This window comes from Oryzias latipes, chromosome 23 (genome assembly GCF_053564925.1).
Source record: "Oryzias latipes strain Hd-rR chromosome 23, Olatipes_Hd-rR_3.1".
Lineage (NCBI taxonomy): Eukaryota > Metazoa > Chordata > Actinopteri > Beloniformes > Adrianichthyidae > Oryzias > Oryzias latipes.
Genome location: NC_136259.1, coordinates 5,838,612 through 5,862,476, shown reverse-complemented (window position 1 = coordinate 5,862,476; position 23,865 = coordinate 5,838,612). Strand labels below are relative to the sequence as shown.

Sequence of the window (23,865 nt, the reverse complement as noted above, 5' to 3'; positions counted from 1 at the left end):
TTTTGCTTTTATGTCACTGGTCCGGCCCACTTGGGATCAGACGCCTTGAATGTGGCCCCCGAACCAAAATGAGTTTGACACCCCTGGTCTAGTGGGTCTAGATGACCCCACTCCCAATGTTAAAGTGGCTAGGATAGTACAAGGGTTAAGGAACACTGAACGACAAATGCATTAAGTGAGACAAAAGAATCAAAGTTAATAAAGTTTGACTTCTGCGTTCACAGTAAATATAGAACTTGTTTGTAACACACTGCATGTTAGCCACGTTAGAAGCATTAGCTACATTAGAGTATTTACGATACCTGGAACTCCCAACCTTGCTTGCGATGCAAAAAAAAAAAAAAAAAAACACATCTACGCTTGTTGGTAACACTAACACAGCCACTGTTTTTGGCCACATTCCGATATTAGAACAGTGTTCCTCTCAAAACTGCCTCATCATCAATAAACACAACCAAAATGATTCCATCTATAAAGGCACATTATATGAAAAAAACAAATGAAGGCTTTGATGTTCGCCTTACAGTCTGGAAAAAACAGGTTTGAATTTCTAAAAGCACAAATATCCAACAATTAGCCGGGGTTACGCGCTTTCAACGACACAGATTTAGCTAGAAATGAATGGGCATAAGGAATTTCCTTCATTAAAATCAATTTTGACATTTCTTTTTTTTACATGTAATGCACAATTTCCTGTTTTTGTGCGTGTTTTCTTTAGTTAAATTACAATTTGCCGGGCAATAATTAACCAAAAACTGGATCTGAAGTGGGAGTTTTGTGTTTTAAACAACCTTTCCTGCGGCATCAGTGGAATTTGTCTGAGTTTTACTTTTTAACTAAATCATCTTGGATCATCTCCTGTTTTTTTTTTTTTTAGGAACATCTAATGCTCCAGACCAATGATTCCCTCCATGACGTCTGAATCTTCTCCCCCTTGATCCGGTTTGCTGTTGGCGAGCCAGAGAATCCGGAATGTGAGTGAACCCAGCGCGAGCCGACAGCGGGCATTAGACTCACAGGCAGAGAACATGACCCAGGGCGCCGTGGCAGAAACAGAGAAGAAGTCGGCAAAAGCCCGCCGCCGTCCACTGGGAAGAGGCGTGAGGCGAGGAGGGGAGGGAAGCCGTAAAAATGTTTGATCTCACCAGGACAGGTTGGGTCTCAGCTGAAGAGCGTCTGATGTGCTGTGAAAAGCCTAGACAAGCATTCATTATACCGCTCAAGTTGTATTTTTTTTTTTTGTGACACTTACCTTGTCCTTCAGATTCTTTGAGAGCCACGTTTTTCTTCCAAGTCCAACCTGAATTAAAGCCTGTAATCTTTGTCTAAAAGTTTCATTAGCAGCTGCTTCGGCTTCTATTGGTTCTATCCACTCCATTCAGCCAAACACCATCAGTCTGCAGATGTCAAACAAGAGCCTCCGAAAGAAAAGAAAAATCCGCCTTTCAGGTAGCGATTGCACGTGGCAGTGTCTTTGTGTGGTTTACCTGTGACTCTTTGATCCTGACGGCGTGCGACGGTGTTTGATTCCTGGGGTACTTTGACAGTTTGGAGGTTGTCAAAAGGGGCCCCTCTGGTGTCTGAAGTCAGATCAGAGGAGAGGAGGCCTGAAAAGCAGACACCCAGCTGGGAGAAGATCAGAAGAGACGCAAACTTTAGCGAGAGCCATTGTGAGGTACACACAGACTGCAGGCTCACACAACTTTTCCCCTTTGTATGTTTTTTTTCTTCCCCCACATAGACGGCTGTCTGCTCCATGTCTTATCTTCTGCCCAGGATGTTGAATGGCTCAGTTAAAGGTCTGTGAGGATTTATCTGATGTCGCCAAAAAAAAAAGTCCCCCTGTTTCCTGTCTTTTCGCTGAGGTTAAAGGTCAATCCTGACAATGATGTCACTTTTCTTCAAATTTCTCTTCAAACAAAATCTTAATTAAAAATGAATTATTTTAATCTTTAGTGCTCTGCAATATTTAATGTTTTTTTACTTTCTTTCGAATAATTCTATTGGCATGTAAAAAATCCATCATCACATCCTTTTATTTTCTATGTTTTGATTAATCTCGTTTCGATAATGTTCTTTTTTATGCGAAAATAAATCAAATCAAATAATAAAAATCAAATATTAAGATTACTTTCAAAGGGAAACATGTGATTGAGTTTATTTCTTTTAATTGTTATTATTTTGAAGTGAATAATCATTTTAGTAAATGTAATAACTACTTCTATCTGCTAATGTTTAAAATGTTTAGACCCATTACAATGAGTTAGAAAGTGTGAGTGTGCCCTCTAGTGGCTGCGGGGTGGAACATACAGGGGCTTTTGTTTTGAAAATATAACAATTACAAAATGATAAGTTCCTAACTTCATTCTGGATGTTAATATTATTGATCATGTTAAAATGCATTATATTTAACCCAAAAAGAAGTTGATCATCCAATTAATATCCAGTTATTTTAACTCAAACTCAGTTATATATCAATGGGGTTTAAAATTATTAGAAAAATGTGGGCTTAATGTCTCACAGGATGTCAAAATACAGGAGTAGAGGGTTTTTTAGACCTTATTTGGCCAACCTTCACTGTTCTATTATAACCCTTTGGCTGAGTGGACTATTAATGCTTCTGACATATGAGATGGAGCATAAAAAGACCGCTGTCAAAGTAGCAGCGGTGGACATGCAGTACTAACCCAATAATCTTTACAGCAACACTTCACCGGGGATGTGCCTTTATTTTTAATCATGCATTTAGGTGTTTTTAGAATCCAGGGGGGAAAAAAAGAGTCAAAAAGGCAATTAAATACTCTCAGAAAAGACACTTACTTCTTTTTAATCCACTTAATAACATATTTGCTTTGAAGAAATTAAACAAAATAAAACAAAAACAAACTTCAACAGAAAATAAATCGACAATCCCTCAGTAACACAAACTCACACAATAACATTAAGTGTACAGATATGTATAAAAAATATAAGGGAAACATAAAGCAACTTAACTCAGAGTTAAAGATGATTATTTGTAAACGTATACAAAAATTCCTTCTATATAAAAAAAATGCACAAATGGTTGTATTAGAATATACTTTTTAATTCTAAAGATCACAGTTCTAAGGATAAAATTGATTGGATTCAAAATGACAAAGTACCAATTTAACGTCTAAATATATCAAATCTCCTTGTAGGGTTAAAGCTGCATGATCCAGTTTGACCAGCAGAGGGCGGTGTCTTCCTCTGTCTTATTGTGGGAGTTTTCTGAAAAGAAGTTATTAGTTCAAAAGTCATCATCTAGTTTGAGGAGAAATGGAGATTTGCTAATTAAATACGGCCTTTGCTTAGCAGTTAGCAGTGCTTAATGTGATGCTAGATTTAAAGATTTTTTGGCTTTAGCGCAGTCGGCTCTGATGTGTGAGCGACTTTTTAACAGACCGTCCTACAAACTCCTCGATTCAGCTGGTCAGTTTACAGCTACCACCTAAATTGGAGCAGTTAGCTTAAAAAAATAATAAACTTAGCTTGTTGGTAGAAACTATTTATCTCTTTCACGGACTGGAAATGTGACACGGCCTTAACCCTTGTGCTATCTTAGATGACCCCACCCTTACATTGACGTGTTATTCCTACCATGACAAAGGTGGATAAAGGTGGAAAGATTTCATGCTATCCATGGACACCAGTGAAGATCACAAATCATTGAAGAAAAAACGTTCAGCACACTGTCTAGTGGGTCTAGATCAGTGTTTTTGAACCAGTGTGCCGCGGCACACTAGTGTGCCGTGGGAGATGGTCAAGTGTGCCGTGGGAAATTGTCCTCATTAACTGATGTAAAAACATTTCCCATCTCCAGGATTTCAGTTCTGTGTTCATCCAAACAGGCCCTGATAAAACACTGAGGAGTTAGGAATATAAAAGATCGTTAAATACTTTTTCTTTGCGTTTATTTTATTTTATTACAGACATTTTGATAAGAATGACGGTACCGCGATTCAGCTGCACCTTCGGCTGTATTTTGGAAAAGTCCCGCCCCTTTAACTGTCTCCACCAATCATTCTTGAAGGCTTAATCACATGTCATCAGTCTGACCAATCAGAAGTGCTTAAAGTCTTCACTTCCTTGTCCCGATTTAGCTCGTAAAGTCGCTCAGTTCCAACAGAAATACCAGCTAAAGCTCGTCTTTAGCCGTGTAGCTTTCCACAGAGTCCGGTGTCAGACCATGGAACAAGTGAACAAAACAATGAAGCTCTGAAAACCAATCTCTGGCCGTTTAATGCACTACATCTCCCATGATACATTGGGTTGTGAGAGTGAGAGCGCACAAGGAGATCTGTTGTTAAACGTCTTGAAACCAACGAACACACATCAAACTGTTTTTAAATCTTCTAACTTAACTTTTATTGCATCTTTTAGAAAAAAAACGGCTGCAGTTTCCAGCTTTTTCTACCACAATTATCTCAAAAATGCATTTGAGATTGTGGAGGGGCTGTAGATCAATACAGACTATGAGTTTTTGGATGCTGGTGTGCCGCGGGATTTTTTTCAAGGTTAAAGTGTGCCGTGGTTAAGAAAAGGTTGAAAAACACTGGTCTAGATGACCCAACTCCCAGCGTTAAAATGCCTAGGATAGCACAAGGGTTACACAATGAGTTGGACGTCCCTGATTATCCTATAGCCATGTAAAGAATGTTATAAAATATTATAAAACTATGTTTTATTTGATTTTATATTTTTTTCTAAAAGTGTTTCACCAAGAAAAAAAAATCAGTGAAGTCAGACTCTTGAATTCTTAAAAGAATTCTGGGTGGGGCCACATCTACATCTATGACTCCACCTGTTGCTAACAGTATGCTAATTTGCTATATATATATAGCATATATATATAGCATATATATATATAGCATATATATATATATAATTTGCTATATATATATAGCAAATTATATATATATATATATATATAGATATAGGTTTCTTTTACACTTTTTTCTTTTAATCACGGTATGTAAACAGAAAAAGTTTGGATGGTATTGGACTTCTACCCATCAGCTCTGAATCCCACCAGAAAAAATCCCAAAGTTTCATAGAACTACAACTTCACATCCATTTAATACAAAAATAACCATTTATTTTGCCCTGTCTGCATAAAAGTATTTAACATAGTTTATAAAGAAAAATAGTTTCTATACTAGTAGACTTCTTTCAACCAAAACAGATGCAGGACTACACGTATGTTTTAGCACCCCTCTCTGGCTTACCTCAAATGGAATCTCCCATTTGTTGAAACAGGTGTTTCAGCCTTTGCATGAACATCTGAAAAAACACGAAACACACAAAACGAGTGAAGGTAAATAAAGCCATCAAGGTAAACGGACAAACAGGTGGAGTCAAAAACAACACCCCTACACCAAATATGAATCAAGCACAGTGGTGAAAGTGTGATGATTTGTGCTTTTACCGTGGAAACTGGCTCTCTTAAATAGCCTTTCAGAGTAAACTATATCCATATATATGATAATACATTACCTTTGGCATGCCAAAGAACAATTTTATTTTACTACCCGAAAGTAAGGCGACTCAATCTCTGAGGGACCTCCTTTTGCGCCATGTACGCCATTTTATGATGTCAACCTAGCCCCGGCCTCGGCAGCGTGTCTGTGTTTCGCCAACAACAACAAACAACATCCAAACTTTTGCTGTTCTTCACTTGTCTACATCACAATGTGAGAACCCACTCCTTTTCGTGGATGGCAGAGGCTGGTGGTCAGAGCGCAGGTTTCTAGAGGAACCCTCAGAGCTGCGTGAATGAATCAAAATGGCACTTTTTGAGCTTGTTTTTCACGAGGGATGAACATTATAACACACTTAAAAGCTCAGAAAGTTAATTTTGTGTGATATAAAGTTATTGTTTTTCAAAGGCACTTTCTTTTTCAACTGGAAAAAACAAAGTGCAGTGTGAAAGAAACCTGAGCTACATCTGACTCCACCCGTGTTTAGGTGCTCTGAGGACTCTGTTATGTCTTTTAAAAATTATTATTTACAAAAAATATTCTTTTCCTCTTCCCACTTTTATAACCTAGATTTTGCTTTTATTTGGCATCTATGATCAATTATTGCTCAGGATAAAATGATTAAAGCCTTGGTAGATGATGGTTATTAACACTGACTGCTCATATTAGGAGCAAACAGCAATTTCCTGTCTGTTTTAGATCCTCATATGAGTCAAATGGGTCTATATTTTATTTATCTTATGACCTGATTTGAACCTTAAATCGACAGAAGCAAACCCGAGTTGACTATTCCGTAGAGGTGTGTGTTTTAGTTTTACTTTTTGGTTGTTTTTTACAGTAAATAACAAGATTCTTCTTAAAAACATGGTACTTTATCTTATTGTTAATAACATTAAAAAAGACTTGTTAGCATAATGTGGAGCTTGTGCTCAGCTGTTACACTTCAATGTTTGCGTTCATTTTCATAAATATCTACCCAGAAATTATACTTCACTGCATTTTTTAAGCATTTGCACATTTTTTAAATTCAAGAAAATTTAAGAAAAACGTTTAGGAAAACTACAGTCATTTTCAGAACATTAATTTATATCCATATTTTTGCACATAAGAATATAACCATATTCTATCAATCTTGTAAGTCAATACAATATTTTGTCTAATGGATTTTATATAAATATTATTTTAAAGATGAAACCAGGTTTAAAAGAAGTATAAAAAAAAAAGACATTTAAACAGTCAAATCTTTTATAAACCAGCCTCTAGTGGTCACTAAAGGAACTGCACAATTTAAAACTTTAGGGTTGGCTTTGAGTTTGGATTTAGATTTTTACAAATTTACAAAAAAAAAATCAGGGAAAAATATTTGTCTCAGGAGAGTCTTCCATATTGATAGAGAATGACTCCAATTGGACCTGGCAATGTTTTCCTTTTTTTTCGTATACGAATTTTAAAATAACTTTAGTTATGTATGAATTCTCACCGTACTCCCTAACTGCTAAAAAAAAACTATACAGTGCGGGACTATGTAGTGCACTGGATTTTAAAAGCAATTCAGACACCATGCTTACTACTTTTGTTTTTAAATGGCGAATATGACCTCATCGAATTCATGAAGTGAAAATCTAATTGATATGAGCGTTTTGCGACAACCACTTATGAATCAACTGTGTTCTGAAAATTAAAATGTTAATATTTTATTTAAGAAATACATTTAAATACATTTTCTTTGTAAAAATTGTTCAAACGCAATGCATTGTGGTCTATATTTGCCAATCTAGTGAGCATCAATGCACACTAGTTTTTCCCAGAGAGTTCTGGGAAATTTCTAGGGCACTTGATTTTGGAACTGTAGATTCGGGCAGCACTACAAAATAACGGACGTGCTATAAAGTGCACTGTGTAGTAATGACTGAAGGAATTCGGACTTAGCCAAACTCTGCTTAATATTGTTTCCTGTATTATTATTACGAGTAGTCCACTTTAGTGCCTTAACAACACACAGCTTGACGCAATTGCGGGACTGTAAAACTCATGACCCAAGCCTGTCTGCTACATACATTTTGATACCTTCTTGCTTCCATACAACACTCGCCGCTGGGGTGAATGACTTAAGGCATCACTAATCGAACGCCGTTTCGCTTGTCTTTTCTTCCACGCTCCACGGCTGTTCTCGCTATCTTAGACTTTTAATTTAGCTTCTCCGAAATGGCAAAAGCAGTCAAACTAAATACTGGTGTGGAAATGCCCATTGTGGGTCTGGGCACGTGGAAGGTATGTATTTATTTTATGTCTTTATTTTTTCTTCCCAATTGAGCTACGTTTTACCTGAAAATCGGCAGGTTTTTAGGTTAGGTAAACCTCGCTGTGTTTGTCTCTCGGCGAAACTGTCTTTTGTAACTGCTAACTTTCGAAAGACGTTCTTTCGCGGTCCAAAGCAGTTTTGCTCAATATCGCACGCGGCGTAATGCTATGGCTAGGTGTGTCATTGATTTTTGAAGCCGCACGCGCTTTTATTAGCCGTGGCTAAAGCCTTTTATAATGGCAAATGTTCTGGGGAAGTCTTCCCAAAGGCATAACTGTTATATCAGCTCTACCGCCTTTCTTAGCTACATTAGAAGAACTTTAAACTATTGTTTCAGATGTTTTCATGCTAATATTATGTTAGGTAAATATATATTAGTAATAGATATCCTGTAGGTTTTGTCTTTGAAATTAACTTCAAGTTTGCTTCTTGCTTATTCGAAAGCTAGTTCTCCTTTCAAATAATGGGAGTTTTTAAAGTTACAATCCAAATTAAAATCCACAAATAGTTTTTAACACGTTTCTTCTATTTATTTATTTCATTGTAAATTCTTGGTCACCCTTAAACTTTCCTTATGAGACCAATAGAATAACCATTCATCTTGTTTATTTTTACTCAAATTCTTTAGTTCTTTGTCTCTTTAGTTAGAATGAAACTCTACGGCCAAACTTTTCCCCTAATAATATATAGAATCTGTTTGAATTATTATCCTTTTATTTCTTTTGATGATATCTACCTGCACATAATCTGTTTTTGTGCACGTGCATGTTTTTTTTTAACTTGTTGTCGTGACCTTTTTTTAAATATGGAAGACGTATTTGAAGAAAATTCAGATCAAAATTGCATTTCTTAGTATTTCTTTATTCCAATCGGTGTGACGTGAGAAATAAAGAGAAGAGAGAAATAAATTGTTTGAATGAGATCGTATTTGCGATGTAAAAAATCTTGTGGGCGGGGCCACAAGCTCCCTCCACCCTTCTATTCTGATGCATCCACTTGTAGACTGCTAGATCCATGTACATCTTTCTTGTCCTCGTCTGAGCTGCCATCTGGGTCCAACCCGTATGGCCTGATGGCTCCAATAGAGCTTCCTATTTTTGTTGAACCGCTAATGTAAGATTGGGGTTGTGAGGGCTGTAAGCTAGAGGGAGAGAGTGTAAACAAATGGATAACGGGAAGTGGGGAAGCAACAGTCCTAGCCACAATTTCGAGGCAAATTTTTCAATGAGCAATGTCCTAGAAAACAACACCGATTTTTTTTTTGTTTGTTAAAAATGTTAAAATTATTATTAAGAAAATCAGTTGAAACTTTTTTAAAGTAGATCAAACGATGATTAGAGTGTTTTTTTCCGTTAGTCTCCGGCGGGTAAGGTGGCAGAGGCCGTGAAAGCAGCTATCGCAGCCGGATACCGGCACATCGATGGAGCCTATGTCTACCAGAACGAGGCGGAGGTGGGTGAGGGGGTGCACGCCATGATCAAGGAGGGAGTGGTCAAAAGAGAAGACCTGTTCATCGTCAGCAAGGTAAAGTACAAAGCAAAGAGCCTGCGTGTGTCCCTTTAAAACCCATTTCTTACTTTTATTTTGTAATAAATGTTCCAGCTGTGGTGCACCTTCCATGAGAAACCCTTAGTGAGACAAGCCTGTGAGAAAACCCTCAGTGATCTCAAACTGGACTACTTAGACCTCTACCTCGTGCACTGGCCAATGGGGTTCAAGGTGAGGAGTATTTGACCATTTTTTATCTTTTGCCGGTTTATTTTCTACATTTTGGTCTTGTTTTCTTGGTCATGTTTTAGCTGGAATTGTTGCTGATCTTTTGTCTCCTTTCAGTCTGGGGGGGAGCTTTTCCCTCTGAACAGCGACGGAGAGACGATAAGCGACAACACGCACTTCCTCGAGACATGGGAGGTTCGTTACGCTAACAGCACGTCTGTCGTGAAGTGTATAGTAGTGCAAGTTTTTTGACTCTTAAACCAACCAAACGCCTCAACAAAAGTACAGTATTTTTCGCATTAAAAGACGCACTTAAAAGCCTTTTTTTTTTGGTGTGCCTTATATATTGTAAATGCTAAATACTTGTATACATACCTTCCTCGAAGGCCCAGAGCGCTTTACAGTCACAGTTTACACAGTGATGGCACCTCCGCTGCCGAACACTGGCGCCAACCTTCCACCTGAGGCAAGGTAGAAGTCGACACTGACATATTGGTGGGCGGCCTTGATGCAGCAGTAGGGCGGTCGACCCATGATCGTAAGATTGCAGGTTCGATTCCTGCCTTGCACGTAGAGCTGTGACGGTGTCGGATTTTTCATCACCGCGGTGATGAACCACCAGGGGGCGGGGTGTCGCGGTTAACCGCAGCCCCCCGCCCCCGCCCCCCCCCCCCCAAAAAAAGAAAATCCCCCGGCGGCCGCATCAGTAATAAATACAATTACAACGTAGTATTCTTTATTATAAAATAACAGTAACAACTAACTACTACCTAACTAATGAACTAACTATATATAAAACCCATATAGGTGTTGTGGATTGAATGTGACTGTGTGGGTCAGCGCTGCATGTACGTAGGAGGAAGGTGCGCACATGTGTGTTTTGGGTGCGTGTTGATCCCTCTGCAGCGGACCGTTCTCTAGCTGCACGCGAGCCTTCACCTGTGCTCTTTGGTACACACATCTTCTCAGAATATTAAATATTGCCCAGTAATAAACAGACTGCAGACACTTTGTCACTTTTCCGGTAGCCATGAAGAACGCGGGGCAGGAGGCTCCGCCTTTGTTTATACAGACACGTAACGTTACGCTGCAAAAAATAGTTCCCAAACAAAACATGTAGTGATATTCATGGAAATCTAACAGTGCGCGTTCAGGTTTGGAGTGAAGGTGAACCCTAATAACCCCCCTCCCCTCCCTACACACACAAAATCCTCCTGCGCGCGCCCTTAAGAACGCACGCAGCTTGAAACGGAAATGAATACAATGTAAATTAACAATTAGAACGCAGTAAATTTGTCATATTTCCTCGCGAGACGAAAACTTCTGTTGTAGAATGAGTTTGTGTGCTTCTGAAAGCGCGCTCCTGTGTGTAAAGGGAGCCGCGTGGCACGTGCAGCGCGGAGGCACTGAGAGTGCGCGCCTATGAGAGAGAGCGGTGGGAGAGAAGGAGAAAACAGTCTGAAAGAAAGAAGGAAAGTCTGAACACAGGACTAGAAGAAAAAGTCAATTATCAGGAAAGATGAATGTGTTTAATGTGTTTTTTATAGCTGCATTCACGCGCCATATGCAAAACGTAACAAAAAAAAAAAAACGTGCGGTGATGCGGTTATCGTCACAGCCCTACTTGCACGCCCATGTGTCGAAGTGTCCCTGGGCAAGACACTGAACCCCACCTTGCCTCTGGTGGGAGGTTGGCGCCAGTGTGTGAATGTGTGTGTGCATGGGTGAATGGGACAGTGACTGTAAAGCGCTTTGGGCCTTCGAAAGAAGGTAGAAAGCGCTATAAAAGTATACGCCATTTACCATATGGGCGGGAATCAAACCTACAATCTTCCAATCAGAGCTCAACCGCCCTACCGCGGCCATGGTGGGCTCCACGGCCGCCCCAATCCATCCATGTGGTTGGGGTGTTATTGACAATATGCTAACGTGTGGAGGTGTCGGGCTGTATTTTTTATGTTTTTACGTGTTAATAACAAGGTTGGTGAAAGTGGTTGCCATAGAAATGTTATCTCAGACAGACTCGGACCAATCCCTGCTTACTGATGAAACCTGGCTCCAACATGGCAGTGTCATGATTTGATGGAAAAACTGGATGTTAAGTTAATTTTGTACGTAGCAACCGTTATGTTTTAGCGCTTCCTTCGCGGCAGAACAACCATAACTCAAACGGGTTAGGAAAGGGTTAAAACCCAAAGAGCCCGTTTAGGAGGGAACTTGTTTTATCAGATCGTTGCATAACTGCAGATGAGGCTCTAGGCTCTTTTAGAAGTTGGTTCCTTCAAAGCCTTTTTTAGGCCTCTGATGGGATCACTGGTTAGAATTCTCACAATAAAAGAACACAGGATTATCACGCTGGAGTGACGTAACCAGAACTTGGAGCTCAATCTTTGCTCTCATGCCTTGTGTTCTTGTTTTTTTTTTTGTCAGGGGATGGAGGAGCTGGTGGACGCCGGTTTGGTGAAAGCCATCGGTATCTCCAACTTCAACAAGGAGCAAATCGAAGCCATTCTTAACAAGCCCGGCCTTAAATACAAACCTGCTAACAACCAGGTACGCGTCGCTGTGCCCTGAGCTTCTGCAGATGGAAGCAGCTGGTTTATGGAGGATTTGTTTATGGATTTGTGCACAACAGGAAAACAGATGTCCTCACAGCCAGTGCTGCTTAAAGGCCAAGAGGCTGAAATGTCATTATGTCTCCTCTAATCCAAACCAAGACGTCCTCTAAGTATATGATGGCTGGCACAGTTTTCCCCTCAGGCTGGACCATCTATCTGCTCTGACCTTATATCCACTCCATCTGTCCTCTCTGTGTCCCGTTAGCTTACTGTTTTTGAAAATGAAGAATAAAATACAATTGATTATTTCTTATACACGTTTTAGAGGTATTTTTATTTAACAACAGAAGTACAGATTAGGTTGTCCCGATTGTGGCCTGCCCAGCGTATTTTCTATGTCACAAATATGACTTTTTTCCAACTGCATTTTTTTCGTCTGCTCCTGGTTCACAATGATTTAAATAAAGAAATACTCAGAAATGCAAATTTGAGCTTAATTTTCTTTATATATGTCCTCCATTAGAAAAATGTTGATAACACCACAAACACCATTTTATTTAGATTTATTGTTTAGAATTAGAATATTTTGATATCTGGTTTCCATTTTATTTCCTAAAGTTGTACCTTTTTTTTTTCTTAGGTGGAGTGTCATCCATATCTCACTCAGGAGAAGCTTATCAACTACTGCCAGTCTCAGGGCATTTCAGTCACTGCCTACAGCCCCCTCGGATCTCCAGACAGGCCCTGGTGAGTACAGGGTCCTGGAGGGGTCAAAATATCTGGTTTTCCAGCTAAGACATCAGCTCTTTTTTTTGTAAGTTTTGAAATATTTTGAAGATGGCAGTAGGCTGAATTTGTGATTGCCTTACTGTCGTTTATCATCATGTAGGTTTGTGACACCCAAGTTTCTTGTCTGGTTGGTGGTTTTTGGTGTATAGATTGAATCTCCGTAGCAACCTCCAACCGTTTCTCTTTAAAGACAATAACCTCGGTTTTGTTTTGGTTTAGCTGAAGTCATTTGTGGCCCATCCGGTCAATAATGTCCTCAGTTCATTTACCAAGAGCTTGTACAGGGTCTCCTGATGTCATTGTAATATACACCTGTGTGTCATCTGCATAGCCGTGGTAACTAATGTTGCTGTTCTGTAAAACATGGGCAGCACATAGATGCTAAATTGAAATGGCCCCAGGATGGAGCCTTGGGGAACTCCACGTGAAATTTCTGTTGGCTTCGGTGGGAAATTTACAAATTGATGTAAAATACTTCCTGTTTTCCAAGTATGTTATGAACTAGTTTAGTTGTGGTCGAGTAAGACCCGCTCAGTTTTTCTGAAAACAATGTATGCATTTCATCTCAGGGCTAAACCAGAAGACCCCTCCCTTCTGGAGGACCCCAGCATTAAAGCCATCGCAGACAAGCACAAGAAGACTCCTGCTCAGGTCCACAACTCTCATCCTTTTCATTTTAGCAGCTAAACACTGATAATCTTTTATTTTCTTTTTGTGTAAAGAACCCCGATGAAGTTATAAACCGGAGTTAAATAATGATTGATAATCTTCTGACCATAAATCACGCAGCAGCGTAAAGATTCTGCCGTTGCGCTCTCAGGTGTTGATCCGCTTCCACATCCAGAGAAACGTCATCGTGATTCCCAAATCCATCACGCCTCAACGTATTCAGGAAAACTTCCAGGTGAGGACGAACTTCCCAGTCTGGATTTTCCTTCCATCTCCTTCACTAACATCCTCTTTTCATGATGCAGGTGTTTGACTTTGAACTGACTGATGAGGAAATGAAGACTATATTGGGATTCAACAAGAACTGGAGAGCCTGTCCAATGAATTGGTAAGACAAATGTTTTGTTGTTGTTAATATTTAGTTGTTTTAGTTTAATCACATTTGTGTTTGTTTTTCCTCCAACAGGGGTCTAAAACACAAAGACTATCCATTCAACACTGAATTTTGAGTGGAAAGTAGCCGATTTTCCACATCTGCTTTACCCTCCAGACTTTTCCGAACTCCGATGCGCTCGCTGGCTTTGCGTCGTTGTTCGGGAAATCTTTAGCTTCTCTAAAAGCTTCGCAAACGCACTCCAAACATTTCAACTCCAAAAAACGAAGCATTAACATGTCGTATATACATTATAATTTTTTTATTCTTCTCTGTCTTTAGAGTTACTGACTACTACAGTAAATATCCCATCACAATGAGAAAAAGAATTAAAGCGAAGAAAACCTTTGATGAAATGTAATAATAAATGCACTCCTCATGTATTCCACTACAAACCTTAAAGCACTTAAAAAAGCTGCTGTGTCATTATGACAAAAAACGAGTCACATGAGTCACTTTTTGGTTGTCATGTGCTTTATTTCAGTTACTAAAATCTCTGCTTTCACTTCCTGTTTTTTTCTGGTTTCAAGCTTTGCAATAAAAGGTTCTGTGGAAGAAAAGCTTTCAGTGTGCAGTTTTCTTTACCGGCCAAACCCCTCATCTGCTGTTACTGGTGTTTCAAACAATACCGTAATATTTATAGTTAGTATTTTACAGGAAATTTACTTTGTTTCTTAGTAAATGGTAAAAAAAAATAAAAAAAGTATTTTTTTTAGATAAACACATGTATGTTTAAGCGGCCATGTTTTTATTCTTGTCCAATTTAACTTGTGATTTTTTTTTTTTTAGACTAAATAAGATCAAACCTGTTACACAAAATAAACATTTAGGAAAATGTATTTGCATAAATTCAAACAAGCTGGTTTTATTTGGTTTTGCATGTGTTGATTTAATTTTTTTTAACGTGGCACCACAAGCCATTCTGAGTTGTGTATTTAAAAAAAAAAAAGGAAACAGAGAGTCCAAAATGGGTCAGTATTCTGTATTAAAGGGGTAGTGTTTATGTTTGGCCACCCTGTTAAAAGAAAAACACACATTAATGTATAGATTAGGTGATTATAAAAATATTAGGATCATATTTGGTTTCAAACTCCTCACCATGCAGCAGGAAATCCTCTCCAGTTCTTGTTCATGCTTCGGAGTTTGGCCATGTCCTCTTCACTTAACTCAAAATCAAACAACTGAGCAAAAAAAAAAAAAACATGTAGTTTTAGAGAAAAACTGTTTGAAAAGATTAAGTTTTCTAGCATTTTTTTTTGTATTGGCCGAAAACAGGCATTTCAAATGTATACCTGGATGTTTTCTTTGATACGACTGGGTGTTACTGACTTGGCAAGGACGACCACACTCCTCTGGGTGTGAAACTTCATGAGAATCTACAAAAGAAAGGTGGAACACCCCATTGAGTCGTCTTAAGTCATTAAGTTAATATCCTTGTGATTAATTTCCTATAATCTAACTAACAAATGGGAATGGATTTGTAATACGTACCAGTTAACCTAAAAATGTTTACGTTTCAGCGAGTATATGCTGGTATTTCTTACAATTCGCAATATATTATGATTTTTCAGAAAATGTTATAGCCTTTTATTTTGAAAAGACAGAATCAAACGGGTTGACTGGTGTTCTCACCTGTGCTGAACTTTTCTTGTACTTGGCAGCGATTTCCTTGATGATGGGTTCCTCCAGCAGCGTAGGGTCTTCTGGGGAAGCCCTTTTGAAATGATAATGGGGGGGGAAAAGTATTCTGATAGTGTTAGAATTGTTTTCTTCAAATATGAGTCACCAGCATTTATGCTGCTTCTCACCAGGGCCTCTCGGGGGAGCCAAGGGGAGCAAAGGCAGTCACAAAGATGCCCTTTGACTTGCAGTAGTTGATCATTTTCTCTTGATTCAGATATGGATGGCACTCAATCTAAAGAAAAACACAACTTTAAAAAAATGTACATATTTTGAGATAATACTCTCCAAAGGAAACAGATTTTTCACCTGGTTGGTTACTGGTTTGTGCTTGAGGCCGGGTTTATTGAGGATGGCTTCAATTTGCTCTTTGTTGAAGTTTGATACACCGATGGCTTTCACCGCTCCGTCATCCACCAGCTTCTCCATGGCCTTCAGACAAATTCCACACTTGTAGGCTTTCATCAAAAGTTTTTAAATCTTCCATAAATGTAATTTTTTTGTTTTACCTCCCAAGTATCTAAGAAATTGGTGTCATCAAGAATGGTTTGATTTTCCTCATCTTTTGGAAAAAGCTCTTTCCCGGGCTGGAAATTAAAACAAGGTTCAATTTTTTTAAAAGACAAGATTCATGACTATCTAACCCTTAATCTGAAATCTAATTGGTGAGATTGGTTAATATTTAGCATAAACACACCCTCATTGCTGTCGGGAAATGCATGAGGTACAGGTCCAAATAGTCCAGTTTCAGGTCACTGAGAGTCTTTTCACACGCCGACTTCACAAGAGATGGAACATGGAAGGTGGACCATAACTAAAAAAAAACACAGAAGAAATGTTATTTCTTCTGTTTACAATCATTAATGATATATCACTTCCTTCATTTAAGGGCCTATGTCATGTAAAATCAACTTTTTGAGCTTTTAAGTGTAGTAAAATGTTTATTCCTCACTTTAAACAACCCCAAAGCAGTATTTTAGCCTGTTCACACACATTTCTGAGTATTCCTGTGAAAACCTGCGCACAGAGCACCAGCCCCTCCCAATCCACGAAATCGAGCGGGTTCTCACATTGTGATGTCACAAAGTGAGGAACAGCCCCTTCCAGGAAGAGTCTGCGCAGCTAGCACCGCCCCCATGCTAATAGACACACCCACTTATGTGGAGCTATACTTATGTGCACATCCACCTTTGCAAAAGTTCGGATGTTTGTTTTTGTCTGCGATACGCAGACGCGCTGCCGAGGCCGACTCTAGGATGACATCATGAACCGGGCGGCACCCACATTTGCTTCAAGGTAGGAAATGTGATAAGAGGGCTGCATATTTACCTATATATATATATAGATATATATATATATATATATATATATATATATAGATATATATATATATATTTTTTTTTTTTACTTTAATTTTTTGTAGCAACGGGGCTTGTCATGACTCACCTTACTGTGATAATTGACCACACCTATGAGAAATGTATCTTGTAAAAACATTTTTATTTAAATCTCATGGCTAATTTTTTTTGCAACAGTCTTCCTAAAATGTAAAATAAGCTATAAAGTGCAGAAAGCAAGTATTTGTAAGTAACTTAATGAAGTAAACTAGGCCGTGTCCGAATGCCTTGCTACTCCATAAGTACTAAAAGAAACTACAGTGCAGGACTATCTATTGTCCTGGAGTTTAAAAGCAATGCGGACACCATGCTCACTACCTTTTTTTTTTTTAAATAACAAATATGACATCACCAGTTTTACAAATTGGAAACCTCATCAATACAAGTATTTTTCAGCGACTATTCATAAATCCAGTGTGTTCTGATGATATTCATGGTTTGTAAAGAAAATACCTTTTAATACTTTTTTCTTTCACACAAAGTGTTCAAACGCAATGCATTGTGGTCTATTTTCGTCAATCTACTTAGCATCGATGGACACTGGTTTTTTGCAGAAACCTCTATGAAATTTCTGAGTTTTGGAATTGTAAATTCAGACATCATTGCAAAATGACAAACGTACGATGTAGTGCACTATGAAGTGAGTGGTGAAGGAATTTGGACACCATTAGGGAATTTGTGAAAGATTTTGTAGTTTGAAATCTGCCATATCTTTATTAAAAAAACAACAACATTATGCTCACCTTGCTGACAATAAACAGCTCTTCCCTTTTCACAACTCCTTGGTCAATCATTGCCTGAATCGCAGCCCCAATTTCCTCCTCATTCTCATACACATAAGCACAGTCTATGTGCCTGTATCCATTACTTATAGCCAGCTTCACAGCCTCACCGACTTTTCCTTGTCCTCCCTGCAAAGACGATAAATATCATTAACATAAATTCACACAAAGTACGACTTAAAAGAGTTGGCACTAACAGAACTCCATATGGATAATCGTACTGTGAAGTAATAAAAGAGATCAAGCAGCAGCACACATCCATCTATTTATTACAAATTGATTCAAAACTAAATCAGAAATAGAGTCTTACCCGCCATGTTCCAAGACCAACAACTGGCATTTTTGCGCCTGTGCTAAGTGTAACTGTTGTCATCATGCCGACAATATTCAGAGTTTAGTACAACAGCTCAACTAGAAGCTTCAAAAATCAAGATTTGTCCACAGGTGACAGGTGGCAACATTATATCAGGAGTGGGCGGAGTTTAAATGGTCTCTGACTTTCTCCTTACGTGCAATAAACCCTCGTTATTAATTAATAAAAAAAAGTTATGACCAAGGGAAAATCGAAAAACATGATTATTTTTTAAATTTAATAAACATTTTTATTTAGTTACTTAAACCAACAGTTTCATCCATTGGCATGAATAAAAATCAAATCAAAATGTTCCATCATTTAAAAGGTTTTTGAGGCTAAATTCAAATTTCTAGAAAATTCTAAGTGCTAAAAAGACCTGACCAATGATTAACGTGTGAATGAAAAGTGTCTTGGTAAAACTCAGCTGAAAAGTGCAATGTAATGCTGCAATACATTTAGGACAACAGATAAGAGAGCAGAAGTTGCTGATTAAACTGTTACTGAATGGCAGAAATGTGAGTGAGCATGACTAAGCAAAGTGTCAGGATTACAGAATTGAAGCACCGTCAGCAAATCAAGGAGACCATAAACTAGCTCGACCTTCTGTGAGGTGAGGATCCGCTCAAGTGCCTTTGAAATTAGTTGCTTTGTTACAAAAATAACCTACCGGTATGTTAAATCATTTTATTCCCCTTAACTGAACCGAAATTAATCTTTACATTTGGTGGTAAAGAACAACCAGAACTCGTTGCTCGGGTTGTTCTGATTAGGAAATCTTCTGAAGCCATACGTGAAGACAAAGCAAAAGTTAATGAGTTTTCTGTTTGTATAGGAGTAAAATGATCATTGAGCGAAAGGCAGGCTTGACAGATTAGTCATATCGGCTCATAAATGCAAACATTACAGTCTTAATCTCATTAATCCATAATACTAGACCATTTCTTCTAAATACAAGAGTATTTTTGGGGGGTATTTTCAAAGTTGTGCTAAACAGCAGCACTTCAAACAGGCAAATGTACAGTTTTGAGGTGTATTCACACTGGAAAAGACTGTTAGTCTGGACCAAGTCCCCTTGATTTGGACCAGATCGAGTCCTGGGGCCTCATTTATAAAACTTTTCGTAGGATTTGCGTCAGAAGTGGCGTACGGATGAAAACTAGGACGTGCGTACGCACAGAAATATTCGGATTTATAAAACCGTGCGCACGCACATCTTACGCATCTTTCCCTTAATAAATCACAACCAATTCTAAATGCTGCGCAGCTTTTGCGGCCTCATGACACGCCCATAGTTGCCCATAAATAGTCCGTGAAACGCCAACGAATGAATATTCATTGATTGCGAAACCATGGCACACACCGAGAGGAAATGAAAAAAACGTAACTTCACTCAATGTGAAGTAGAATTTATCGTTGGCGAGATGGAAAAGAGGAGAAAAGTGTTGTTTGGAGGGCGCAGTGTGGGCATTACTAATGCCAAAAAGCCACGTGAGTGGCAGACGCCGTTAATGCTGTAGCCTGACGACCTCGGACCCTGGTTAAATAAAAAAGAAATGGTCGGACATCAAAGTCGAGGCAAAAAAACGTCTGGCGCTGCATCGCCAGAGTGTGTCTGCCACGGGGGGGGGGGGGGTTTGATGAGAGACAAGCGGCAAGAATTGGGGAATCCCTTAGTGGTGACTGAGGCGCAGGGGGACGCCAACGCGCCAGATGCACCGGGTGACACACCCCCAAAAGCCCGCAGAGGAAGTAGGAACCGGCTCATAAGCCACTCGTCCTCGTTTGCCAGCACGTCTTCTTGCTGTCTAAAGATGCGTTCCCTCCGAATTCTTCCATTTGCCACATCTTCTAAGAGTGCAAGATCAGCCATTGTGCGTCATTACGCATTGTGATGGGGCATTTTATTTCTATCCATTTAATTACATCTGACAAGCTACAGATGTCGGTAATAATCGACGTGGAAATGGGAAATTGATCAGCGCAAATGTAATTTCTTGTTGCTTTCTGAATGGTTGAGACATACGCCATACACTGCTTTATCAAAAATAAAACAAACTAAAGGCATATGCATGAATACCATAATTCCATAGCTTATGAAGAAATGTTTTAATATGAAAACAACTTTCCCTAGTGGACAATTAGTACGTCTGTCCGTCCGTCCGCACGCCCGCACCTATATCGGCTCCGCCAGACGGACACATTAACGAGAATATCAGTTTTGTACATTATTTCGTTCTGTTAACTATATTATTTATGAGGATGAATTGCACAACATGCCAATATTGCAGAACATATTTCACTTTTCTTTTTGCAAATATGTGTTCATGTGAATTTCTGTTGTGATTTTCGTTTGATTTTTTTGTTTGTTTCACTGCTGATCGATCAAACGGGTGTTGGTGTAGCTGTTAATTGTAGGACTTGCTTTGTGAAGTCTTCATGTTATTTATGAGAGGCAGTATTGTCATTTTCACTTTCACGTGTTTCTTCCATCTGCCGACGGCGTCGCCGTTTCTCATTTCACCCGTTTTTGTGCGTACGCCTGGGTCAGAGCTTGCGTGAAGGACCGCACATTTTCCCGTCAAGTTTGCTTTTTATAAATCTCAACTATTGCGTAGAGAGTGGCGTACGCCTTCTTTTGTGCTTACGCAACGTTTATAAATGAGGCCCCTGAACTTTGCGTTTGGTCTGTATTCAGACTGCTGTCTACTAGACTATTCAGATCTGAACCAAAACTTGTAAACGGAACCATGTGACCAGAAATCACAAAGGCGGGGCAAAGCAACGAGAGAAAGAATAATGGAAATCCTGCACTTTGCACTCCTTGTCGGGATAGTTCACTTATTCTGACGTTATATTTCGCTTACCAATTTTCAACATCTGTATCAAAGTCAGGTAGAATACGTTTTACTTGCTGCTTTGGTACAGCGGAGGCACGCTGCAAGGTGGTTACTGAAGAGACGCGACAATTAAGTTACGCTGATATGTCTATAGATTGCTAATAGACTATATAGATTGTTGGGAAACAGTGTGAGAAGTGATGTGGATTATGTTAAAGTTGTTTTAATGAGCCTGCATTTATCTAACCACATTTCAAAGAGTTGCTGTGTGTCATCGTCATGGTCCCTACATTCCTACTCTACTTCCCATAATGCCCGGCTACAGAGGCTGTTTTGGTCCAGTTGTTCTGCTCTGAGCATGGAGCCTATTCCAAACTAAGTGCTGACAGGAATCTGTAATCTCTGGACGTCCCGGTCTGTCTCTGACTTAACAAAATACGTGCATCTGGGTCCTCAGTGACTCAACATAGTTCTGAGAAACACCACCTTGATTAATGTGTCCAAATGTTGCATGATGACTCCTGTTCTAAAGCCAATCAGGGCCTTGAGAAGTTAGACTGAGAAGCACATTTTTTGAAGGGGAAGCAACCCCATCCAACAGATCTATGTTGCTTTACAAGTGTGATACCATTTGACAAAAAGGAAACCATTGTATTGGTTAGTGTTTTATGGAAAAAAAAGCTTTATTTTTGTGATAACCTATAATTTAAGCTTTCATTTTCTGTAGAGACAAGCCTTTTTGTAGTGTTAAGCTCCTGTAAACTTCAGGGTTCCCCACACTGGCCAAATTTTGTTAATACCCTTTAGTTTGTTCTGTTTGCTGGACTACATGATCATTTCCATCGTGATTATAGGAGGAAACAGTGTGAACGGTTCTTTATTCAAGCATCTTAATCCCAATAAAACTCCTAATTAGCGCTATTTTGTTTGTTTTGCTAGAGTTTTCTTGTACAGTGTATTGTGTTGTGCGTTTTTGTATATATCAGTTTTTAACCCTTGTGCTATCCTTGGCACTTTAACATTGGGAGTTACGCTGATATGTCTATAGATTGCTAATAGACTATATAGATTGTTGGGAAACAGTGTGAGAAGTGATGTGGATTATGTTAAAGTTGTTTTAATGAGCCTGCATTTATCTAACCACATTTCAAAGAGTTGCTGTGTGTCATCGTCATGGTCCCTACATTCCTACTCTACTTCCCATAATGCCCGGCTACAGAGGCTGTTTTGGTCCAGTTGTTCTGCTCTGAGCATGGAGCCTATTCCAAACTAAGTGCTGACAGGAATCTGTAATCTCGGGACGTCCCGGTCTGTCTCTGACTTAACAAAATACGTGCATCTGGGTCCTCAGTGACTCAACATAGTTCTGAGAAACACCACCTTGATTAATGTGTCCAAATGTTGCATGATGACTCCTGTTCTAAAGCCAATCAGGGCCTTGAGAAGTTAGACTGAGAAGCACATTTTTTGAAGGGGAAGCAACCCCATCCAACAGATCTATGTTGCTTTACAAGTGTGATACCATTTGACAAAAAGGAAACCATTGTATTGGTTAGTGTTTTATGGAAAAAAAAGCTTTATTTTTGTGATAATCTATAATTTAAGCTTTCATTTTCTGTAGAGACAAGCCTTTTTGTAGTGTTAAGCTCCTGTAAACTTCAGGGTTCCCCACACTGGCCAAATCGCAGAAGCTTTTATTGTTAAAGAATGGGAATACGATTCCATCTTGATGAATTTTGTTAATACCCTTTAGTTTGTTCTGTTTGCTGGACTACATGATCATTTCCATCGTGATTATAGGAGGAAACAGTGTGAACGGTTCTTTATTCAAGCATCTAAATCCCAATAAAACTCCTAATTAGCGCTATTTTGTTTGTTTTGCTAGATTTTTCTTGTACAGTGTATTGTGTTGTGCGTTTTTGTATATATCAGTTTTTAACCCTTGTGCTATCCTTGGCACTTTAACATTGGGAGTTGGGTCATCTAGACCCACTAGACAGTGCTCTGAACCTTTTTTCTACATTGATTTGTGATCTTCATTGGTGTCCACAGATTACATGAAATCTTTCCACCTTTATCCACCTTTGTCTTGGTGGGGAGAACACGTCAATGTAAGGGTGGGGTCATCTAAGTGTAACGGTTTCAGTTCCTTTGTGTTTTGTTCCTGGATTTCCTGTTTTATTTTGTAGTATTTCCTGTTTTGTTGTTATTTCGAGTTTTACCTTGCCCCATCAGTCCTGAGTGTTTCCACCTGTGTCTTGTTGCCTTGTATGTATTTAAGTCCTGTCTTTCCCTTCCTCCTGTGCTGGTCCATATTGTATTGTTCCCCAGTTTTGTGTGTTTCGAGTTTCGAAACATTTATTGTTTTACCCATGTCAGGTCCCGGGCTCCGTACAAACTGGACCTGAAGATTAACTATAACATACTGACCTGAAACTAGACTAATTTCTGTTGATCATCTGTTTTGATTTGATAGAGGGGAGCCAGTTTAGCTCGTGCTGGTTTGCGGCGCCTTCCGTCCGTGAAACCCGGGTTCGACTCCGGGCTGCTCCCTGTTCCCCTCTCTACCTCTGCCGGTTCCAAGCCCGGTTTGAGAAGGTTGCGTCAGGAAGGGCATCCGGCGTAAAACATTGCCAAATTTACCATGCGACTTGTTCGCTGTGGCGACCCCTGATGGGAGAAGCCGAAAGTGGAAGTAAAAGTATCTGTTTTAATTTGATAAGATGTACAATTTAGAAACATTAAAAGGAGAAAAAAATTATGAAAAAACGGCTATGAGTGCACACAGTAACCACAAATCACCAAACAATACATTAAAAATATACAATATCAATTTTCAATATCATGGA

General features: G+C 39.1%; 2 protein-coding genes and 2 long non-coding RNA genes across 4 annotated transcripts; 2 read left to right on the top strand and 2 right to left on the bottom strand.

Annotated features, from left to right (window-relative positions):
* The first annotated feature begins 1,020 nt into the window (after positions 1-1,020).
* Positions 1,021-1,686, top strand: LOC144989303 (uncharacterized). Its single transcript, XR_013653437.1, has 3 exons — positions 1,021-1,153; positions 1,333-1,449; positions 1,548-1,686. It is a non-coding gene; the product is annotated as an uncharacterized LOC144989303 (long non-coding RNA).
* LOC144989305 (uncharacterized) lies at positions 1,512-7,936 on the bottom strand. Its single transcript, XR_013653439.1, has 3 exons — positions 7,824-7,936; positions 5,247-5,301; positions 1,512-1,626 (listed from the first exon to the last, which is right to left on the bottom strand). It is a non-coding gene; the product is annotated as an uncharacterized LOC144989305 (long non-coding RNA).
* LOC101167259 (aldo-keto reductase family 1 member B10) lies at positions 7,552-14,525 on the top strand. The gene is made up of 10 exons (XM_004082890.5): positions 7,552-7,769; positions 9,157-9,324; positions 9,403-9,519; positions 9,634-9,711; positions 11,947-12,069; positions 12,715-12,821; positions 13,433-13,514; positions 13,684-13,767; positions 13,838-13,920; positions 13,999-14,525. The coding sequence occupies exons 1-10, from the start codon at positions 7,704-7,706 to the stop codon at positions 14,039-14,041; spliced, it is 951 nt and encodes a 316-aa protein (XP_004082938.1). The 5' UTR covers positions 7,552-7,703; the 3' UTR covers positions 14,042-14,525.
* On the bottom strand, positions 14,422-18,295 carry LOC101157264 (aldo-keto reductase family 1 member B1). Its single transcript, XM_023952250.2, has 10 exons — positions 18,135-18,295; positions 17,786-17,953; positions 16,343-16,459; positions 16,155-16,232; positions 15,955-16,077; positions 15,774-15,880; positions 15,598-15,679; positions 15,258-15,341; positions 15,064-15,146; positions 14,422-14,980 (listed from the first exon to the last, which is right to left on the bottom strand). Exons 1-10 carry the CDS (start codon positions 18,198-18,200, stop codon positions 14,938-14,940), a joined length of 951 nt encoding a protein of 316 aa, XP_023808018.1. The 5' UTR covers positions 18,201-18,295; the 3' UTR covers positions 14,422-14,937.
* Positions 18,296-23,865: the final 5,570 nt, after the last annotated feature.

What these genes read in the sequence shown, in the direction of transcription:
- LOC101167259 (XM_004082890.5), top strand. Translation starts at nt 7,704, where the DNA reads ATGGCAAAAGCAGTCAAACTAAATACTGGTGTGGAAATGCCCATTGTG. An exon ending in ACTTCCTCGAGACATGGGAG is followed by an intron (nt 9,712 to 11,946) that starts GTTCGTTACGCT and finishes TTTTTTTGTCAG; the next exon opens with GGGATGGAGGAGCTGGTGGA. An exon ending in GTATTCAGGAAAACTTCCAG is followed by an intron (nt 13,768 to 13,837) that starts GTGAGGACGAAC and finishes TTCATGATGCAG; the next exon opens with GTGTTTGACTTTGAACTGAC.
- LOC101157264 (XM_023952250.2), bottom strand. Translation starts at nt 18,200, where the DNA reads ATGATGACAACAGTTACACTTAGCACAGGCGCAAAAATGCCAGTTGTT. An exon ending in AGCTGTTTATTGTCAGCAAG is followed by an intron (nt 16,460 to 17,785) that starts GTGAGCATAATG and finishes GTTTTTTTTTAG; the next exon opens with TTATGGTCCACCTTCCATGT. An exon ending in ATTTCTTAGATACTTGGGAG is followed by an intron (nt 16,078 to 16,154) that starts GTAAAACAAAAA and finishes ATTTGTCTGAAG; the next exon opens with GCCATGGAGAAGCTGGTGGA.